Source organism: Martes martes (assembly GCF_963455335.1).
Source record: "Martes martes genome assembly, chromosome: 17".
Lineage (NCBI taxonomy): Eukaryota > Metazoa > Chordata > Mammalia > Carnivora > Mustelidae > Martes > Martes martes.
The window spans coordinates 45,743,656-45,766,461 of record NC_137905.1 but is presented as its reverse complement, the minus strand read 5'-3'; the positions used below and the strand labels follow the sequence as shown (position 1 = coordinate 45,766,461).

At 53.7% G+C, this 22,806-nt stretch overlaps 1 protein-coding gene across 2 annotated transcripts in view; it reads left to right on the top strand.

The window, feature by feature from the left end:
- Positions 1-2,275: 2,275 nt before the first annotated feature.
- The window catches only part of FCGBP (Fc gamma binding protein), a gene marked incomplete at its 5' end in the record, with an annotated part of 41,624 nt that continues 21,093 nt past the window's right edge, over positions 2,276-22,806 (top strand). For both annotated transcript variants that reach the window (XM_080828937.1, XM_080828936.1), the window contains 7 exons: positions 2,276-2,330; positions 3,758-4,981; positions 6,197-6,543; positions 9,826-10,396; positions 12,649-13,253; positions 15,339-15,906; positions 19,897-20,489. In XM_080828937.1, the coding sequence (XP_080685063.1) occupies positions 2,276-2,330; positions 3,758-4,981; positions 6,197-6,543; positions 9,826-10,396; positions 12,649-13,253; positions 15,339-15,906; positions 19,897-20,489 (3,963 nt within the window). The remainder of the gene's footprint in view (positions 2,331-3,757; positions 4,982-6,196; positions 6,544-9,825; positions 10,397-12,648; positions 13,254-15,338; positions 15,907-19,896; positions 20,490-22,806) is intronic.

Below are 22,806 nucleotides of genomic sequence, written 5' to 3'. Positions count from 1 at the left end.
TGAAAGGAGTGAGAAGAAGGTCCCACGCAGTGTCAAATCCAAAATATTAATCCAAAATATGAGATTTCCCACAACTGCCCCATATCTAGGGTCTCTGACTGCAGAGGACAACAGTGGATTTTGAGGAGGCAAAGACTTTTCTCTCGGGTCAGCCAAGGGGACACCTCTGAGCTTAGAAGAAATTGAAGGGGCACGATCACCCCTGAGGTTCACCCTAATTTTCTGCCCCCTCGCCCCTCATTTCTCTGTCTCAGACCACAATGGGGTATCCAGTTTAGAAAATGTTGCCACGTTGGTCTGCCATAGCTGCTTCCTTCCTAGGAATCCTAGCAGCCCTTCCTCCCGGTCCTTCGTTTCCTCAGGGAGCCAGGCACTGCTCCCCGCAAAGCTCCTACTCCTGTAAGCCACCCCTCACCCCACACCTGCTTCTTGACATCCCTGGCTTTCATCCAGTCTCCTGTTTGCTCACTTCATTTTCCTGGTTGACTTTGGGTCCCATTCAACTCTGAGGCTTTATCTCTCCCTCTGGGAACCTGCCCTGAGTGGGGGATGCCAGAGCCCCTACCCACCCTGGCCACCCACAGGCCTTGGTGATAAGAGAGGGAGTCCTGGGGGCAGCAGCTGCTGGGGTGTTGTCCGAGAGGGCGCCCAGGCCTTGCAGCTGTTGGGGAAACTCCCCAGCAAACAATGAGTCCTAACACTGGGTACGAGGAGACCGGGGCATGGGTCAGGCCAGCTCCTCTGCAGGAAGATCCCAGAGCCCACACCACCTCGAGGCAGTCTCTTCCTCGGCTCCCCATGTGACACCTAGGCTCCTGTCCCCACTAGATTCTGGGGTGATGGGAGGCCCAGAGTTCCCCAAAGCCTGTTCAGCCAGTCCCTTCTTTTCTTTTCTTTTTTTTTTTTACCTTTTTGTCTTCTTTTCTTTTCTTTCTTTTTTGATTTTTATTTATGTATTTGAGAGAAGAGAGAAAGTGAGCATGAGCAGGGGAGAAGGGCAGAGGAGAGGGAGAAGCAGACTCCCCGCTGAGCAGGGAGCCCTGGGGCTTGATCCCAGGACCCTGAGATCATGACCTGAGCTGAAGTCAGGCGCTTAAATGACAACTCCCCAGGTGCCCCCAGCCAGTCCTTTCTAGGGTCGAAAAGACCTCCCAGAAAACAAATAATTCTCCAGGAAGTAGAACCCAGTGTCTGCGTGGAACCAGGAAACAGAGGCCTCTATCCTTCTTCACACTCTGCTCCAGCCCCCAGTTCCTGCCCTGCTCTCCACGGGGGCACAACCAGAAGGTCCCCACCAGAAGAGCCTGCCTCCCACCTCCAGTCCCCAGTAACGCTAATTTTGATGCTCACGTTTTTCAGACAAGGTTCCCAGCAGGTCCTGCTGAACTGAGGGAGGACATATTGTGTCCCACTGGCCGAGGTCAGCTGCTCAGATGCTGCCCACCCCAGACACCACAGTGGGGCCCGGACACAGGATGGGGATGGCTGGGGAGCAGAAGGAATCAGCTTGTGGGGACTAGGGAGCAGCCAGAACCCAGATATGGGTCTTTTGCTAGTGTTCCTGATAGGAGGCAAAGGAGGACATCCAACCATCGAACCAGCAAGCAAGACCACATACCACACTCCGCCCCTACCCCACACCCCACCCTCCGGGTACCCAGGCTATCAACACCCGCTCCCCAGCTGTTCCCCTCAGGGACACCACCCTTCCAGTTCTGAAGTTTCTAGCAGGCTCCCAGGCCACAGCCACCAGCTGTTCTCATAAGGACCCAGGTGTCCAGGCTTGCCCTCCACCCTTCCCAGGCGTTCGAGGTCCCCATTCCGCCTGCCCTGGAGTCACCAGCCTCCTCCAGGAAGTTGGCACCATCTTCTTGGCAGGTGGCCTGGGGTGTGGCCTGAGGAGGCATGAAACTCCACTATATAGCCCAGCCCAGAGGCTAGCCCTGCAGCTCCAGGGACCTGCAGGTGAGAGAGGCTGGGGTCCCCTATAGAAGTAGGACATGAGGTCCCCTGCTCTAGCCCCTGGCTCTAGGCTTCCCTGCTCCAAACATACTGGACCCACTGGACACCTAACTCCCCATCCTTGCCTTGTCCTGCCCTCCCTGCCCCTCACCAGACCCAGGGGACATGTAAATCCCCTATACACACGCACACTGGCCCTTGAATCCAGCCCACCCCCCTTGGTGCCCAGGTGGCCCCCGTCCTCTCTGGAACAGTGCCCAGCCAGAGGGACAGACTAACCTTCTATGACCCCTTCTCTCTCCCCACGGCAGATATGGGTTCCCTGTGGAGCTGGTGGACACTCTGGACGGGAGCAACCCTCCTGTGTGGTAAGTCAGACTGAGACCCCGTCCTCGTCCTTGCTCTCGTATGGGGGACTCTGCCTGCTGTGGTCAGCACCCTCCGTCTGTATGCCCTCCACAACCCCAGTTCCCAGTGCCACCCCGGGCTAGCTGAGATGGGAGTAAGGCCCCTTAGGGTCTGCAGAGAAGTGTGGTGGGATCCTCCCATTCTCTCTCTGTCCTAGAAGGAAGCAGATAAAATCCACAGTCCCCTGATTTAAGTCTTCAAGAAGTACCACTTTCTCGATTTTCTGTAACTCAGCTGAAGTTCTGACTCTGAGTCTCCTGCTGAGATGATGGAAAATTTCACTCAAGTTATTCTTGGAGGGCTTGGTGCCCGATTCCCCAGGGTTATGCCCCGGACTGCAGTCTCAGGTGAAGCCAGGGTACCAGGGAAGGTTGGGGCCTCAGAGCCTTCTAGTCGTCAATCAGCATCTGCTTCGTCCCTTTTGAAACCTTCATTGTTCCTGACGCTCTGGCCCTATAGGACACTGGGACGTCCTTCCAGGCTCCCCTAATTCAGCAGCCAGTCCTTCTATAACCCCATACTCTCTCCAAGACCCTGTAGATCTCCTCCCCTGCCCTCTCTCTTTCCCCAACTCCCTCTCTCCCGCTCCTTCTCTTCCCAGCCCTGGAGAATCTCTTCCTAGTTGGGGGTGTTGAAAAGCACCCAGTCCTCTCTTTCTGGGAGACATGTTGTCCACACTCCCATACTCTCCTTCTTCCTTTAACCCCCTTTACATCCCCATGTTTTTATTAAGACAAAAATCATAAACCAGCACCTGAATACAGCCAGTTGGAGCCCCGTAGCACTTAAAACAATTTGGGGTTGGAGATTTCACATGGAAATTCAAATAGCCAGTTTCTCCTGAAAAATGGTAAAGATCTGGCATTAAAAAGGGGAGGGGAAGAGCCCACAAATCATCCTAATAACAGGCTAAGCCTACCCGCTTTCCTTGGCATATGAACGCTCTAGTTTGCACACTGGCCACCCAGAAGGTTTCCCACATTCTTATTACTTGCCTGGCCCATCAGGTCCGAAGTGTTCAGGCTTTTGTGTTACTTACTTACTTACTTGCTTACTTACTTATTTATTTGGCGAGAGGGAGCGCACACAGAAGAGGGAGAGGGAGAAGCAGACTCTCCACTAAGCAGGGAGCCCGATGCGGGACTCGCTCCCCCGACTCCGAGATCATGACCTGAGCCTCCCAGGAGCTCCCTGTTCAGGCTTTTAGAACACAAAAGCCAGAAGAGCTGGTAGGCGAATACGGAGAAAGGGAAGCAAGCGGAGAAAAGGCTCGAGTCAGTATTTCAATGTGGTATCTAGGCTCAGTGCAAGGCCTTCCTTCTCTGCTGGAGAGGACTGGGTGAGCAGACCTGCAACTGTGTTCTCTCCCCCTCCACCCCACTCCCAGGGTTGACCCAAGGGACCTCAGTGGACTTCCTTGCGGCCTTCCTGCAGAACTACCTGCCTGGCTACCACCGGGCCTCCCTTCAACTCCTCCTCTCCAGTCTGTCGGACCACTCTGCCTCGGTCTCCATTCACTGCCACGCAGATGGCACCGGGCAGAATGTCACAGTGAACCCGGGACAGTCAGTCCTGGTCAGCATCAGTTCCAAGGCTGAGATGGTCGGCAGTAAGGTCTTCCAACACGCGGTGACCATCCACTCTGACCGCGAGATCTCTGCGCAGGCCATAAACACAAAGCCCAACACAGCAGAGCTGACCCGGCTGTGGCCTGTCCGGGTTCTGGGCACTGAGTACTTTGCAGTCACACCTCCTGGCGTCTCATCCAAGAATGTCAAGGAGTTCGCTGTGGTGGTGGGGGCAGCGGGGGCCTCGGTCACTATGAAGCTGAAGGGGTCTGCGACATTCCAGAACAAGTTCTACCCAGCGGGCAGTATCATAACCTTGACCCTGCAGCCGTACCAGGTGGCCCAGGTACAGAGCACAGCTGAGCTCTCCGGGTCGAGGATCACAGCCAACAGCCCCGTGGCTGTGTTCTCCGGCCACAGCTGTGCCCAGAAACACACGAACTGCAACCACGTGGTGGAACAGCTGCTCCCCACGTCCGCCTGGGGCACCCGCTACGTGGTGCCCTCGTTGTCCTCCCAGACCCGCTACGATCTGGTCTATGTCGTAGCCAGCAAGACCACGAAGCTGAGCTACAATCAGGGGGGCACCACTGGCTCCCGTGGGCTCCAGGCAGGCGACGTGACCGAGTTTGAGACCCGGCAATCGCGGCCGCTCTACCTGTCCGCAGACGTGGGCATCCAGGTCCTGCAGTTTGGCACAGGGGCCACAAGGGACGGAATAACCTATGACCCCTACCTGGCCTTGGTCCCAGACGTGGCAGCCTACTGCCCGGCCTATGTGGTGAAGAGCGTGCCAGGCACTGAGGGCGTGGCTCTGGTGGTAACACAGACAAAGGCGGTTAACGAGCTGACCCTGGAAGGGCAGAGGATGGGGGCCAAGGTCTCCTGGACAGCTGTGCCCAGCAGTGAGTTCTCCTATGCCGAGGTGGACCTTGGCCACACTGACGAGATCCACATGATTGAGGCCACTACTAACTTCGGGCTGCTCTCCTTCGGGCTGCTCCAGGCCGCAAGCTATGGGACGGCAGGTGCCTGCGGCCGAAGTGAGTGATGGGAAGTGACCCCCCCCCCCACCAGCCCTGTCTAACCCGTGACCCCTTGGCTGGCTCTCTCGCCCTCTCCCTTTTCCCACCAACTGCTTGCCTGTGGCTGTCCCCACCTCACCTCCATCCTCTCTGCCATCCTCCCCCTCCCTAAGGCTTCCCAGCTCCTCCCTACCCAACCCCCTCAAACCCAAATAAAACCCAAGAGGTTTTATTTATTTTTTTAAAAGATTTTATTTATTTGAGAGAAAGAGAGAGAACATGAGCAGGAGGAGGGGCAGAAGGAGAAGCAGACCCCCTGCTGAGCAGGGAGCTGGATGCGGGACTCCATCCTGGGCTCCAGGATCATGACCTGAGCTGAAGGCAGTCGCTCAACCAACGGAGCCACCCAGACACCCCAAGCAAGAGGTTTTAAACTCTGGGAGGCAGGGGAGGAAAAGCTATTTCTTCCTACGTGGACCCCTTGCTTCAAGCTAGGACCCTAGACATTAGAGTCCCCAGCACCGGCAAAAAATGCTCCCTCCAACCACGAGCATGCAAGCCACCTACCCTCCAAGAGCCACTTTGGGCTTGAATAGTAGAATAGGAGAAGGGGTAGGGGATTCATTATAACAGTAACACTCACCACCTGGGCCAAACCCTACTTATATTTTAGCTTCGTTAAGTCTGACAATGCCCTCCTCCCAAATATCCCTGTGAAGAATGTACTGTTATCACCCCCTTGTTGCAAATGGGGAAACTGAGGCATAGAAGGTTTAAAAACACTTGTCCAGTGCCGCCCAGTGGACCGGCAGAGCCAGGATTCTAACCTAGGCAGCCTGATCCAGGAAGGCAGAGTTCCAACAGTTCCATTTTCTATCCTTAAAAAAGATACCTTAGCCTTCTGACCCAAGTGGGAATGCACAGGAAGGGGACACGGGGAGAGAAAACCACAGATGAGCATTTCCACAGCGATCCCTGCCCGGCCTCTTTTACTACCTTCCAGTTCATCTGGGCTGGGCCGTGTCAAACCAGGGAATTAGAATACCTGGGGTTGGATCACGCCTGGGCAGCGATCTCCCCAGGGGGCCTCCAGACCTCAGTTTCCCCACTTCTCCACTAGGTAGTTGTGAGCCCACTGCTCCAGCTCCACACAGCAGGAGAGCTCCAAGATTCCCACCTGTGAGGATACCCCTGACTCTTTCTCCGTTGCCGCCCCCTCCCTCCCGTCTGCAGCCGTGTTGTCCCAGAAGCCCTCCTGTCAAGACCTGCAGTGCAGTCCCCAGCAGAAATGCCAGGTGGTGGATCAACAGGCCAAGTGCGTGGCGGTCCCCGTGGCTACCTGCCGTGCCCAAGGTGACCCCCATTACACCACCTTTGACGGCCGGCGCTACGACATGATGGGCACGTGCCTTTACTTGATGGCGGAGCTGTGCAGCGACGACCAGACCCTGCCTGCTTTCAGCGTGGAAGCCAAGAACGAGCATCGCGGCAGCCGCCGGGTCTCCTATGTGGGCTTGGTCAACGTGCGAGCCTACAGCCACACAGTCTCTCTGGTCCGAGGGGAAGTTGGCTTCGCTCGGGTAAGTGTCCACAGGGTTCGGATTTAACAGCTATGAGTCTCTAGTCAGAAGGAGGAGGCAAAGCCTGGGGGTCAGGCCCAAACCCAAGCCCTCGGCTGTAGAGTGAGGGGTACAGAGGAGGGGCGTGGCCACGGGAGTGGGGACTGGGGAGGGGGAATTTGAAAATCAGTGGCAGAGCCTGCCATCCCTTTCGTCCAGCAATTCCACTTCTAGAAATTTTAGGGATACTCAGAGATATGGTTAGGGGAAGAAAAGCTTATGCCAATGTGGTTTGTGATAGCAAAAGGAAAAAAAAAAAAAAGGAAACAAACTATCCAACAATAGGGAATGTCTTCAGTGACCAAACACTAAATTTAGGGAACACTTCCTATGTGCTAGATTTGTTTCTTAGTGCTTTCCACGCATTGATGCATGGAATGCTCACATCAATCTGCAGGGGGAGACGTTATTATTATTAACATTTTCAGGTGAGGAGACTGAGGTCCAGAGAGATGAGCGACTTACCAAGGGCTCTGAGCCAGTAAGAGATGCAGCTGGGAACACAGGCAGGCTGACTCCTGAGTCACTAATTCTTAACCTCTTTGCCATCCTGCCTCATATCATAGATTTACACTCTTTTGTTTATTTTGGATATCAAACGTACACATAATAAAACCCATAAATCCTAAGGTCATGGAGTTTTGACAAATATGCAATTAAGATATAGAATCTATTCATTATTCCAGAACATTCTCTCATGCCCCTTCCCAGACAATCCCAGCGTGCCCCTAGAGGCAACCATAGTTCTAATTTTTTTTCCGCCATGGATTAGTGTTGCCTGTTTAAGAACTTCGTGTTAACAGAATCACACAGTGGAAGAAGCCATTTGCGGGAAGACTCTTTTGCTCTCCACAGTCCTTATGAATTTCTTCCATGTTGCTGCAATTCTTTTTTTTTTTTTTTTTAAAGAGGTAAAGCATCAGCAGAGCTCAAAACAAACAGGGCATGTCCTGGAAAGGTCTGGCTGTCACTCTTGTCTTCACCGGCTTTCTCTCCCTTCCCCACCCCTCTCCCGCTCCCCAGTTTTCCTGATTCCTTCGGGTTCTACCTAGGGTTTCTTTATGCCAATACAAGCAAGGGAAACCTACATTCTTCCCTCTCCCCTTTCTTAGCAAAGAGTACTGTACTATCTGCTCTGTTCTGCACTTTGCTTTCCACACTGTATGGCAGCTTCTGGAGCCGTTTCCATATCAACATAAAGGGAGCCTCTGCTTGCTTTCTTGTTGTTCTTTACATCTGCGTGGCTCTGCGTTGGATGGATGCCCCATCATTCAGTGAGCTCGATCTCCCACGGATGGATGCTTTGTTCGCGAGGACAGATACGATAGCACCCCCTGGCCGTGCGGGGGTGCGGGTGGATCTGTGAGATTCATAAGCAAGTGGATTAAAGTAAGTGTTCTAGAAATCTAGAGGGACTGACCACAAGCTCAGAGGGACTTCAAATCCCCAAAATTACGTGCGGAATGTTGCCCCTGCTGTGAGAGAGCCGGTTACTTTCGTCAGATCCTTACAGAGGTCAGTGACTTGACGGGGGTTTAGAGCTCCTGAGGGAATCATGATAGGCCGTCCCCAGGACCGTTGTTAGGAGAAAAGAGGGGTTCATGAAGTGGGGACTTCAGCATGGTCTCGTTATTTAAAAAGAAAAATATATATAAATTAAAAGGTAGAAAAAGCCCTGGCAGGGTTTATAAATATACCTGCGTGTGTACGTGCATACATGTGTGCATGCATGTGTGTGTCCATGCGTGTGTGTGTTTCTGTGGTGTGGTGTGCATGCGTGTCCACTGCAATATGGGTGATTTCTCTCTCCTCATTTTTTTTAAAAGATTTTATTTATTTATTTGTCAGAGAGAGTGAGCACAGGCAGACAGAGAGGCAGGCAGAGGCAGAGGGAGAAGCAGGCTCCCCGCTGAGCAAGGAGCCCGATGCGGGACTCGATCCCAGGACACTGGGATCATGACCCGAGCCGAAGGCAGCCGCCTAACCAACTGAGCCACCCAGGCGTCCCGACTCTCTCCTCATTTTTGCTCAAGAACATTTTATAAGTTTTCTGCAATGAACAAATATTACTTGTGTCATTTAAACACGGAGATGACCAGCGTCCCTGGGCTGGGAGCCTGTAGGCATCTCGGTCCCTGTACCCACAGCACTGCTCAGCACGGGCCTGGACACATAGGAGGGCTCTCGGAGGCATTCCTGACTCACTGACCGGAGGAAGATCTTGTTCATACGGTCCCTTCTGCCTATTATTCCTTTTCTCATACCCCATCCTCTTGGCTAAAACAAGCATGTGTGAAGAAAGAATTCAGAAGAAATGCTGAGAAAGAGGGAACTGGGCCCAAGGGACAGAGAGACACGCCCCTCATCTCCCAGCCAGACTCTCCCTCCACTCAGGAGATCCGCGAAGGAATACCGTTTGCCTTGTTTTTTGTGGCTCTCCCTCACTGATCCTTTACAGCGCAGCTCAGCTCAGCTGCCCCTGCCTCCAGGAAGCCCCCCGGATCTGCTACATTGAGTCTGACTCTTCTCGCAGACTCCCAGACCCTCCTGGGCTTCCTCCATCCCTGTCCTGATCCTTCTGACCTGTCCCTCTGATCTAGTGAGTGGTCTGTCTCCCTCACTGGACTGGGAGCCCCAGGAGAGCAGGGTCTGGGTTGTCTCGGTCATCGCTCCTGGAGTCGCCCAGCCAGGACCAGGCCGAGAGGGAATGCCGGGTGAATGTTTATCTAACACATCAGCGCTTTTGCTCACTCACTGAGAACTTGTGGTTCTACCAGGCACCTTTCTAGGCACTGGAGGTGAAGCCGCGAGCAGCGCAGCTGTCTTTGTGGGGCTGCCAGTCTCTGGAGTGAGGCAAAGGATAAACATGAGACATGGGCAAATGATATGTTAGAAGTTTAGAAGCTATAGGAAAGCAAAATAGACCAGGAAGAGGGCATAGGGAGTAGGGACGGGTTTGCCACATAGAATAGAGTGGTCAGGAGTGGCCTCACTGCCATGGTGACACCCGAGCAAAGCTTTTGTAAGAGGACAGAGGTCAGGGAATGAGCCACAGGTGCGTCCAGGGGAAGAACATTTCAGGGAGGTGAGGGCAAAGACCCCAAGGCTTGGTCAGTGGCGGCAACAGGAAGAGGAATCCCAGAGCAGCCGGGGCAGGGGGAGGCGAGTGGGGAGGGTTTGAGGGATGAGGGCCAGACCACACAGGATCTGACTGCCCTTCCTCCCCACCCCCACCCCCCGCAGATTGACAACCAGCGCTCGCGCCTGCCCATCTCCCTGGCCGAGGGCCGTCTGCGCGTGTACCAGAGCGGGACCCGGGCCATCGTGGAGCTGAACTTCGGGCTGGTGGTCACCTACGACTGGGACTGCCAGCTGGCCCTGAGCCTGCCCGAGCGCTTCCAGAGCCAGGTGTGTGGACTGTGTGGCAACTACAACAACAATCCCGACGATGACTTCCTCACCTCCGACTTGGAGCAGGCGGCGGACCCCGTGGAGTTTGCCAGTAGCTGGAAGCTGGACGACGAGGACTACCTGTGCGAAGACGGCTGCCAAAACAACTGTCCCTCCTGCACCCCAGGCCAGGCCCAGCACTATGAGGGCAACCGTCTCTGCGGCATGCTGACCCAGGCCGATGGCCCGTTTGCGGCCTGCCACAGCGCCCTGCCCCCCCGGCCCTTCCTGGAGGAGTGCGTGTATGACCTGTGCGTGGTCAACGGGGACCGGGCCAGCCTGTGCCGCAGCCTCAGCGCCTACGCCCAGGCCTGCCAGGAGCTTGGCATCTCTGTCGGGAACTGGAGGTCGCTCGCCCACTGTCGTGAGTGATGCCCTTGGCACGTGGTGGGAGGCAGGGGACTCCCTTAGCACTCCTTGAGTGCTCCACATCTGAGCACTTCTTGGGGTTCAGCCTGAAGCTGGACCACGCAGGAGACACAGGGAGGGCTGAGATGGCAAGACTGTACCCACAGGGAACCTAAGGTTGGGATAGATACATCCTAGACAGTGAGCACGAGGGTGGTCCCTGCTGGGCTCCTCCAGGCACAGGCAGAAGGGACAGGGCCAGGAGGAGGGAAGTCTAGGGGCTATGGGCAACCAGGAGAGTTTCTCGACTCAGCCTGGGGGTCAAGGAGGATTTCCTAGAGAAAGGGATGCCCAATCTGAAACCTGTAAGAGGAACTGAAACAAGACAGAAAAGAGGGGGAGCAGGACGTGGGCTCCAGGCTGAGAGAGGAGCATGTGTAAAAGCTGGCACGAGAAGTAGTCCTCCAAGTCCCGAAGCAGAAATGGGAGCATCCCCTGGTTCACAGCCCTTCCATGACTCCTCAGTGCCCTCTGGATGTGGTCCAAGCTCTTTAGTCAGGTGTCCGTCCACTTAATCATTCATTCATTCGTTTATTCATTCATTCCACAAGCATTCCCCGAGCCCCTATCGGGCCCCATCCCTCTGCTGATGATGGACACCGTGGGGGCCCAGCACACACCTGCCCCTGCCCTTGAAAGGCTCCCAGAACATTTTTAGGAGACAGAAAGTCCAGTGCACAGGGAGGAGGAGGTGTCCAGGTCCAGGCCTAGGGCTTGAGATGGGGATTCCAGAGGGGGAGTTGGTCTGGGGGAGACACTGAGACCACGTGGGGCTTGGCTTAGTCACTCCTCTGTCCTCACTGCCCAGTAAGCACCCACCCTCCCGAGTTCCCCCAATGCCTGGTGTGAAGGAGGAACTGGTGATTCCTTTCATCCACCCACGCATTTCTGAAAGAACGAGCATCTCCCATGGGCCAGACCCTGTCCTTGGTGCTGGCAGCTCGGTGGGGGATTGAGGCTGACCAGACCCCCACCCTCACAGAATTTATAAACTAGCGGGGGAGACAGACAGTAAGCAGCAAACCGTGGAACATCTTTAAAGAGCAAAAGAAATGAAGTTCATGTATAAAAGCAAACGGGAGGCTCCTGAAGAGGGTGCTCAGGGACAGCCTTTCTGGGGAGGTGACATGAGAGCCGAGAGCGGGATGACACTGGAGTCAGCTAAGTAGTAATGACACTATGGGCTGTTTCTGCATGGATGAACTCATTAACTGCTCAGAACTCTGTGAGGTCAGTACTATTATTATCTCATGTTACTGATGAGGAAACTGAGGCACAGGGTGATTGGAGTCATTTGCTCACAATCACACAGCAAGAAAGGGAGACTGGTGTTTGAACCCAGGCTATTTGGGCTCCAGTAGCTTTCTTTTTTTTTTTTTTTAAGATTTTTAAATTTATTTCACAGAGAGAGAGATCACAAGTAGGCAGAGAGGCAGGCAGAGAGAAAGGGGGAAGCAGGCTCCCCGCCAAGCAGAGAGCCCGATGTGGGGCTCGATCCCAGGACCCCGAGATCATGACCCGAGCCAAAGGCAGAGGCCTAACCCACTGAGCCACCCAGGCGCCCCTCCAGTAGCTTTCTTTTAACCACATGCTGCACTGCCTTCTGAGGAACAGCCAGTACAGACCCTGGGAACACCCAGTGCAAAGGCCCTGAGGTGGGAGCGTGAGGACCCATGAGGAAGCCTGTGTGGCTAGGACAAAGTGAACCAAAGGGACAGTAAGAGGAAATGAAGAGAGACACGATGGGTGCAGATGATGGGGAGCTTGGTGGGCCACCAAGAGGACTCAGCTTTTCCCCGAAATGGCACAAGAGGGCCCTGAGCAGGAGAGGCACGTCACTGGTGCTCACAGGACCCCTCTGGCTGCATGTGAGGAACAGCCTGTGAGGGTCGAATGGGGGGTATGAGGGGGGAGACCAGGCAGAAGGCTGCTTGGGGGCACCTGATGGGGGGGCGGGCGATGACATGAGAAGGGGGCGGATGCTGGATAGATTTTGACTGTGGAGCTCACAGGATTTACTGACAGGTTGTCGGTGAAAATGAAGGAGGAAAGGAGTCAACAATGTCTCTGAGATTTGGGGCCCCAGCACGTGGAGCGACCGAAGTGCTGGGCGGAGCTCCAGGGAGGAGTAGAGTGTAGGGAGGGAAGTCCTGCTGAGGGCTGGCCTGACCCCCCTCCCCGTCTCTCTCCCCGCTGTCTCTCCTGCAGCCCTGTCCTGCCCCGCCAACAGCCGCTATGAGCAGTGCGCCCCTGCCTGCCCCGCCACCTGCAACTCCCAGGCGGTGCCGTCCAACTGCTCCGGGCGCCCGTGCGCGGAGGGCTGCGTGTGTCTCCCGGGCTTCCTGGCCAGCGGCGGCGCCTGCGTGGAAGCCTCGTCCTGCGGCTGCATCTTCGAGGGCCGCCCGCTCGCTCCCGGCCAGCAGGTGTGGGCGGACGATCAGTGCCGGCGGCAGTGCACTTGCAATGGCGCCACCCAGCAGGTGAGCTGCAAAGACACGCAGGGCTGCCCCACGGGCGAGCACTGCGGCGTCCAGAACGGCCTCCTGGGTTGCTACCCCGACCGCTTCGGGAGCTGCCAGGCGTCCGGGGACCCGCACTACGTGAGCTTCGACGGCCGGCGCTTCGACTTCATGGGCACTTGCACGTACCTGCTGGTCGGCTCATGCGGCCAGGCCGCCGCGCTGCCCACCTTCCGGGTGTTGGTGGAAAACGAGCACCGGGGCAGCCAGACCGTGAGCTACACGCGCGCCGTCCGTGTGGAGGCCCGTGGCGTGAAAGTGACCGTGCGCCGGGAGTCCCCTGGCCAAGTGCTGGTGAGTGAACCGGGGGCGGGTGGAGGAGCAGGAAATCCCCCTTAGGAAGGAGGCGCTCTGAACCCCGGGTGGGTTAGAAGACCTTGTGGCCAGTGCTTAAGCCCCGGGCCCCCAAGCCGGGTGGTGCCGCGTCTCCTTGGCTATGTGACTGTCTCTCCAGGCTTTCGTTTGTCTTCTGGGTACACCACCCAGCAGAAGTCAAGAACCACTGATTTTTCTCTTAAAAAAAAAAAAAAAAAAAAGATTAAAACCGAGAGGTGGGGTTGTAAGATTCACAGCTCTAGTAAATAATGATTATAATGATTCCTGAGCAGTTTGGGATAGTGGCCCATGTCCTGGGGAGGAAGAAGATGGATTGGAAATGGAAAATTAGGGAAATTTCCATGGCCAAGCACCACCGCTAAACCCTTTACAAGCCTTAGGTCAGAATCTTCAGAATGACCCTGGAGTAAAGGAAATTCTGCCCATAAACCCGAGTGTCTGGCATAGAGAAACTTCTAGATAAACAGAGGGCATAATGATTCATTTTTACATTCCCACCTCTCTGAGATGACACTTAAACTGAGTCTGGAATAGTCATCACCAATACATACTAATACATAGTGTAGCTCGATCTCTACAACTCTGAAATAGCTAATCTTGTTAGGTGAGAAACTGAGGCACACAAAGGCTAAATTATCTATTCATGGTCACGCAGCGAGTGAGTGATAGAGCCACGACTTGAAGCCAGCTTGTTTGGCTCCTGAGTCCATACTCTCTTAACCACTGCATCCTGTTGCCACTCCTGAGCAGAGAGATGGAACAGGCAGAGACAGAAGTGGACAGCGAGTGCAAAGGCCCTGAGGCAGGAACAAACAAGAGGGGCAGAGGAACAGCCTGGAGGCCCCTGGGGCTGGAATGGAGGGAGGGGATGATGGAGGGGATAGCTGTGATGGAGGTCTTGATTTCACCCAAAATCTGAAAGACAAGGGAGAGACCACCAGGCGAAGAGGGGTGGTTCCTAGGTGCAGGGAGCATCAGGTGCAAAAGGTGGACAGAGCTGAGCTTGAAGACTATAGAAGAGCATGGAGCCAGTGCAGCTATACTTGAGAATGAGGCTGGGGGGATGAGATAGAGAGGATGGTAGGAGAGGAGTTCAGAAAAGTGGGGACAAGCAGGGCCTGGTGGGGAGATGGGTTCTATTTTAAGCTGGGACACAGGATGACAGAGAGTCAACCAGGCAAAGAATATGGACGTGGAGGAGGGTAGGACTGTTACAAGCAGAAGGCACAGTGAAGGCTCTGAGACCAGGCTGAGCTCACTGAGTCCAGGAGAAGGTGAGAATACCCAGATGGAGTTGTGGGGGTGGGGATGGACAGTATTGGAGAACGAAGTTGGAGAGCAGTGAGGCTCAGATCACCTACGGCCATCAGATGGGGTTTGGCTCAAAGCTAACACCCAACAACTGAAGTAGCATTGGCCAACTAAAGAGTGCTGGGTTGGGTCCTAGGAGGAGGGCATGGCACGTGCAAAGGCCATGAGGTGGGAGCGCACTTGCTGTGCTCAGGGAGACAGCAAGGAGGCTGAGTGAGCAATATGGCAGGTGCTGCAGGCACCAAGGTGGACAGAGCCAAAGTGAAACGAGACCTCATAGGGAAGGGGCCTGGCTTTGCGCCATGTCCTGAAGGATGAAGGGGAAGCAGCCAGGAGGGAAGTGTTGAGTGATATTCTTGGCAAAGTGAAAAGGCCATAGAGGTGGATGAAACTAAGAGAAGTAGAAGAATAACAAGAAAGCCCGTGTGGCTGGAGCAGACTGGGTGAGGCAGGGAGAGTGGGAGGTGGTAAGGTCGAGGAGGTAATGGGGAGACAGATCCTGTAGGCCATGGGTTAGGGATTTGGGTTTAAGCTGATAGCCGGAGGTTAGAGGCAGGTAGCTGGTGTGTCAGACAGGGGGAAGAGCAAGTGCAAAGTTCCTGAGGTGGAGCCAAGCATCATGTGCTCAAGAGAACAACAAGGAGTTCAGAATAGTTGGAGCCAAGTGAGTAAAGGGCGGGACACCGAGCTGTGCATACCCTGACCCCTTGGACCTCCTTCATCTCTGTCCAGGTGGATGGCATCCTTTATCACCTGCCTTTCCAAGCAGCAGACGGGCAGGTGCAGGTCTTCCGCCAGGGCCAAGATGCCGTTGTGCGCACAGACTTTGGCCTGACTATCACCTACGACTGGAACCACCGAGTGATTGCCAAGGTGCCCAGCAGCTATGCTGGGGCCCTGTGTGGGCTCTGCGGGAACTTCAATGGGAACCCCAATGATGACCTGGCTCTGCGGGGTGGAGGCCAAGCTGCCAATGCCCTGGCCTTTGGGAACAGCTGGCAGGAGGAGACGAGGCCAGGGTGCGGAGCGACTGAGCCAGGGACCTGTCCAAACCTGGACTCCCTGGTGGCCCAGCAGCTGCAGAGCAAGAAGGAGTGTGGGATCCTTGCAGACCCCAAGGGGCCCTTCCGCGAGTGCCACAGCAAGCTGGACCCGCAGGGTGCTCTGCGTGACTGCGTCTACGACCGCTGCCTGCTGCCAGGCCAGTCTGGGCCATTATGTGAGGCACTGGCCACCTACACTGCTGCATGCCAGGCCGCCGGGGCCACCGTGCACCCCTGGAGGAGTGAGACGTTTTGCCGTGAGTACCGGGAGTGACAGCAGGGGGGCTCGGCCTCATGAATACTCATTAACATATAAATAGCATTAATTCATATAATTCTTAGAAAGGTATTCCTGAGGTAGACACCATGGTTGTACCCATCTAACAGGTGAGGAAACAGAGGCTTAGGAAGATTCAGTTACATGCCTGGGAAGTCACAGATGCAGGAAATATTTGTAAGATGACCAGAAATATCTGGTGGCCCCGGGTCTAATTCCTCTGTGGCAGCTGTCATTCAGAGATGAGTAGCAGTGCTGCCTCTAGAAGAAGACTCGTCCCTCTCCAGTGTTTTTGGTCACCAGCTGGCCCACTCTACTCATTTACAGCACCAGCCTGCATGGTACACATCACTGTCCATTGAAATTCACATGATAAATATATGCATGTCACACACACACTTCTTCTCCTTCAGCTTATATTCATTCATCCATTCAACAAATATTTATTGAACACCTACTATATTCCAGGCACTGAGGATATAATGGGGGAGAAAACAGGAAAAAAAATTTTTTTTCCTCTCCTGAACTGACTTTCTAGGGGTTTTTAGTTCCAGCAGTATCTAACCTAACGTAATATACTGACAGACATGAAAGTCTCTTTTCTCATCATTGCACCAGTTAGTTCTCGCCGTGTAACAAACATCTCCAAAGTGAAAAGTAGATTAAAACAACACGTAGTTATTATTTCTCATGATTCTGCGGGCTGCTTGGCTCATCTCCTAGTCTAGGCCAGCATGGTTTTTTCTCTGGAGTCTTACTGGTGCTTCTGCGAGGGCTGGAGGGTCCAGAATGGCTTGACCTTACATATCTGCTGGTTGTCAGTCTGGTTGGTTTGGGACACCTTAGCCGGGACTGCTTGTCCCTGCTGACTCGGTCTCATCTTCCAGCCGATTGGCACAGACTTCTTCGCATAGTGGTCTCAAGGTTCCAAAGAGTGGCGTGCGTGGGCAGGCCCCAGTAGGCAAGCACACTTAGGGCCTCTGCTTGGCATTCCATTTGCTATCATCCTATGAGCCAAAGCCAGGACCACGGCCAAGCCCGGAAGAAGGGGTGGCTGTCATCAGTCTGTCCCAATCCCCATCATACTTCTTTGCCACAAACATAAGACCCCCGTGAACAGCATTTCATTATCTTCAGAAATTCCCGAGACCATCAGACTCTAAGTATTCAAAAAAAAAAAAAAGGTTAGAGTGAGTTATCATTGCAAATATCGTTAGTACACAACCGATAAAAATATTCGACATTTTAGTAGAATATCCTGGAAAAGCATCTCTTAGTGAGATGGATGCAACTTCCCCCACTAAGAGTTCACGTCTGCTGTTGAGCAAGACCAGGTTCAACCTCACTTCTGGTTTTGATTTTCTTATATAGGATACTAATAAGTGGGTAGAAGGGGTTCTCACCCAGCAATGTCACTACACTCTGAACTCCTTTTGAGTTGTAGGGAGGTCAGGCACACAGAGAGATGCCATAAAACTTAACTCTTCCTGTCCTCCGAGAAGCTGGCTCCATCAGACCCTCCTTCTTTCTTGTCAAGAGTGATGTTGGTCCTGATCCCTTATCAGGGAGGACTCATCGTGCATTGTCCCCACACTTCACAGCAGTATTTGGAAGTGTCCCTTTGTGCCCCCAGAGGTTTCCACGCCCCTGGGGGCACACTGTGTTGATTCGGGATGGTAGGGAGTGCACAGTTGTCTTCCATAAAGTGGGAGATGCACGCTCGCCAAAGGGACAATGGGAAGGGAGATGCAGCTTGGTCTGAGGCAGGTTCTCAGCCCGGTCATCTTAAGAAGGGTTCCTATTGCTATGGGTGACGCTCGGGCAACACACTTCCCATGGCACAGCTCCCATTCTGAGGGCTTCTAAGGGTTCTTCTCATTTGCTCCTGACCGCCACCCTGGGAGCTGGGATCGTTCCTATTCATAGTTTACAAAGTGAGCAGTTGGAACCCCAGAGAGACAAAATCATCTGCGTGAGGTCACACTGCAGGCCGGCATGACCTGTGTTCAGGCAGGCTGGCTCCTGAAATTGTACCGTTAATTGCTTCATTCTGTGGCCTTTGTGGAAACTGAGGATCTCTTATTTCCTTAAGACCGCTCTTGTGCTTGTACCACTTGGGACAGTTTTAGAAGACTGGGTTGTGAGGATGCACACATCAGGCAGGGGGTGCCTAGGGTGGGGTCTTACCCCGTGCACCCAGCCCCAGCTCTGATGACTGTGCGTGTTGTGCCATTCTCGGTTCCTCCAACACCCCTTTGGTTTTTGTTTTGTTTTTTTAATTTTGCTGAAATATTTTATTTTTAAAAGATTTTATTTATTTATTATTTATTTATTTGGGAGAGAGCACAAAAGAGAGCACAAGTCGGGGGAAGGGGCAGAGGGAAAATGGGACCCTGGGATCATGGTCTGAGCCAAAGGCAGATGCTTAACCCACTGAGCCACCCAGGTGCCCCAATTTTGCTGAAATATTTTAAAGCAAATTCTAAACACATGAGTTTTCCCATAAATACTTCAGTAAACATACCCAACAGAGAGATCTTTTTTTTTAAGATTTTATTTATTTATTTGACAGACAGAAATCACAAGTAGGCAGAAAGGCAGGCAGAGAAAGAGAGAGGCGGAAGCAGGCTCCCTGCTGAGCAGAGAGCCCGATGCGGGACTCGATGCCAGGACCCTGGGATCATGACCTGAGCCGAAGGCAGAGGCTTAACCCACTGAGCCACCCAGGCGCCCCCAGACAGAGCTTTTAAGAAACATGACCACAATGCTGTTCTTACCAGTAACAAAAATAACACTGACATCATCTAAACTCAACCTAGGTTAAAATTTCCCCAATTGTCTTAAAATAAGTGAATTTTTTTTTCCTAGTTTGTTTGAATCCGAATCCAGACCAGATCCACACGAGGCACTGGGTTGATTTTTCTTGAATAACTTTCATCTTGCAATAGCCCCTTTCCTCACCTCCCCTTACACATTATTATGAAAATTTTCAAATGTATAGAAAAATGGAAGGGATTTTACAATGAATACCCATATACTTACTGTCTAGATTCTACAGTCTACACTTTGCTATACTTGCTTTGTCTCATATCTGCGCCCCTATCCATTTTGTTCGGGCCATTTATTTGTTGGGGGAAAAGTCAAGTCATTTGTCCTGCAGAATTTCCTACTCCCTGGATTTGGCTAGTTGCTTCTTCAAAGTGTTATTTAACTTGTTCCTCTGTCCCCAGATTCTCTTGTAAGCTGGCTATAAGATCTAGAACAGTGCTGTCCGATAGAACTTTGGTGATGATGGCAATGTGCTGTCCCTGAGCTGTCCTGTATGGTCATCACCGGTGACATATTGAGCACTTGCCATGGGGCTAGTCTGACCAAGGAGCTAAATCTTCTATTTTATTGAGCTTTGATTAACTTGGCTTTAAATGGCCACACATGGCTATCATCTCAGCACACACAGAGGCTTTACTGGGCTCAGTCTTAGGTGTCTTTGCTTTATTTTGTTTCGAGGAAACCACCTGTCCTATAATCTGGAGTGACTGGCGTTTGGAGAGGAACAGGAATTATTTTTTTTCCTCTTCTCCACAACATGGGCCAAAGACTTCAATTTACTACAGAATCACTCCTACTACTACTACATTACTATAGAATGAAGAGGCTAAAATTTCTGTGTTCACAAATGCACTGCATAGATCACAAACACCCATACACTGTATATGCTCTTACATGTTTAAGACATGACATTAAGGACATTATAGATAACCACAAACTACAGTCAGGTTGGAAAAGAATCTTCGTTATCAGGCCCAGATGAATTGTGATATAATCTGGGCCCCGGGCTCCACTGAACAGAGGGGCTCCTTGCAGCAGGACGGCGTACGTGTGAGTGTGTGGGCAAGGGTGTGGCTGTGTGTGTGTCAGCCGGGAGCCCAGATTCTTGATGCTCACGTGCTCACCGCTGCTCTCCCTGCAGCTCTGAGCTGCCCGCCCCACAGCCATTATGAGACCTGTTCCCGTGGCTGCCCGCTGTCCTGTGGGGACCTCCCGGTGCCTGGGGGCTGTGGCTCCGACTGCTACGAGGGCTGTGTGTGCGACGAGGGCTTCGCACTCAGTGGTGAGTCCTGCGTGCCCCTGCCCTCCTGCGGCTGCATACACCAAGGAGTCTACCACCCGCCAGGCCAGACCTTCTACCCCGGACCCGGGTGTGATTCCCTTTGCCAGTGCCAGGAGGGCGGCCTGGTGTCCTGTGAGCCCTCCGCCTGTGGCCCGCAGGAGGCCTGCCAGCCATCTGGTGGCCTCCTGGGCTGCGTGGTCGTGGGCTCTGCCACCTGCCAAGCTGCGGGAGACCCCCATTACACCACCTTCGACGGCCGCCGCTTCGACTTCATGGGTACCTGTGTGTACGTGCTGTCTCAGACCCACCAGACCCGGCCCGGGCTGCCGCAGTTCACCGTCCTGCAGGAGAACGTGGCCTGGGGCAATGGGAGAGTCAGTGTGACCAGGGTGATCACCGTCCAGGTGGCGAACTTCACCCTGCGGCTGGAGCAGAAGCAGTGGAAGGTCACGGTGAGAGCAGCGGCGGAGCACGAAGGGGAGGGGGCATGGGATGGAGGATGCTCTGTGGGTGGGACGCGCGCAGCACTCAGCCCCGGGGCAGGGGGCTCCGAGCTCCAAGTGGATGTGGGAGGCACGAGATCCCTGAGGTGGGGAGGTGCCGGTCAGAACCCCAAGAGGGGAACCGAGGAGTCAGGAGGCCCTGGGGACCTGGGACATGCTGCCACGTGGCTTAGTTTCCCCATCTGTCTGCTCCTCAGTCTCTCCTCTCCCTGCTCCTGCCTATCACCTCTAAACATCTCTTTCCACCCCTCCTCCCTTTCGCTGCACCTTCCCTGCAGCTGGTCCCTGCCCCAGCTGCCCCCTGGTCTTCCGACCAGCAACAGGACCCAGTCAGAGGCTGGGCAAGGTCGGGGATGGGGAAAGTTGGAAGCCAGAGGATGATCTGGGAGTGACCCCATTACCCCTCACCAGCCATAACAACAGTGACAGCAGCGGCTATGGTTCTCACACGGCTGACCCCTGATCTTTTTGGCCGCTGAACACTTGACATCCGCGGTGTCATTTCATCCTTGCATCTGGAAGTACCAGGATTTGCTTTATTCTGTAGAGGGGGAGGTCCCATCCCTGGTCCAGAGTGCCCCAGCTAGGGCACGACTTGAACCCAGGATGACATACCAGGAGACAGCACGCCTGACCCTGGGTACACTATGGTGCTTTTCTGAGAAGGATTTGGTCTCTTATGGAAAGTGGAGGGGTCTTCGCAGGGATCCCATGGCCGTTGTACTCGTGCAGGAATGATGGTGAGGCTGCCGATGAAGACCTAACTTTTCAGGGCCCGCTGTGCCCTGGGCATGCATTAGATGCTCGCAGATGCTCCTCGGGGAGCACCTTACGTAGAGTTCGCTCTGAACACAGGAGTGGTTGGTGTTCTTGTCATCCACATCTCACTGAAGTTGCCAGCTTCTCCATGAGGTGGAAACGTCAATATCCCGCACTTTACAGATGAGGAAACTGAGGCACAGAGGTCCCTGCTTGGGAAGTCTGGCAGGTGACTATGTTTTAAGGAGCTTCAGCCAGGAGCGTGTTTTCCTCCTGCCTTCTCCTCTGGTGCTCATCGTGTCTGCACTCAGGAAGGACGAGCGAGTGCGTTAATCAGGGGTCGATCTCCAAGGCTTCCCTGGGTGCCCAGCAGCCTTCAACTTGAAACCACTGGCTCTTGGCTCAGGGGGTTGAAGTTCATTTCCCATCAGCCTAGCATTCCACTTAAAGTGAAAAACTTTATGCTTAATGTGAAAAACCTTAGCACCCACTTACTTGTCAAAAGAAAAACAATCAGAGCTCAAAATCCTAGCAGATGCTCCCGGAACACCCGTTCCGTGCCAGACACATTTCTCAGCACTTCCCAAATGTCAGTTTAAATAATCCTGACAGTAACCGGAAGGACCCCACTCCACAGATGAGGAAACAAATGCAGAGAGGCCCCTCACGGGCAGAGTCGCAGGAAGGGGAAGGGGCAGAGCCGTGTTGGAACCCAGACAGGTGGCTCCAGAGTCCATCGCTCTGTTATTGATCTGCAGGGGGTAATGGAAGGGTAGCTGGGAAGCTTCTTACTCCTTGGAGACCTGTATCAGCGTCCCGTGGCTGCTGGCACAAGTTACCACAAGCGTGGTGGCTTAAAACCAGAAAAATTTGTGTTCTCACCATTGGGGAGGCCAGAAGTCCAAGCTCAAGGTGTTGGCAAGAGCTACCCTCCCTCCGAAGGCTCTGGGGAGGCTCCTTCCTCGCCTCTTTCAGCTTCTGGTGTTTTCCAGGTGTTCCTTGGCTCGCAGCCACGACACTCCCATCCCAGGCTTTGGTTTTTTGTTTTTTGTGTGTTTTTCAGATTTTATTTATTTTAGAGAGAGAGTGTGCACGAGCAGGAGGGGCAGAGGGATAGGGAGAGAGAATCTCAACCAGACTCCACGCTGAGTGCAGAGCAGGACGCAGGGCTCCGTCTCATGACCGGGGCTGAGACCAAGAGTCAGTGGCTCAGCCAACTGTGCCGCCCAGGCGTCCCCCCTGGCTTTGTCTTCACATAGCCTCTCTTCTTCTTTCTGTCTCCTTTTCTGGCTCTCATTATTCTATAAGGAAACTCGTCACTGGGCATAGGACCTACCCGAATCCAGGATGATCTTGAGATCATGACCCTAAGCAGATCTGCAATGACTCTTATTCCAAATAAGGTCATATTTTGGGGTTCTCGGTGGACATATCCTTTGGGAACCACCATTCGACCCACTATAAGACCCAGTGATTATGCCCATTTTACAAATACAGAAACTAAGGC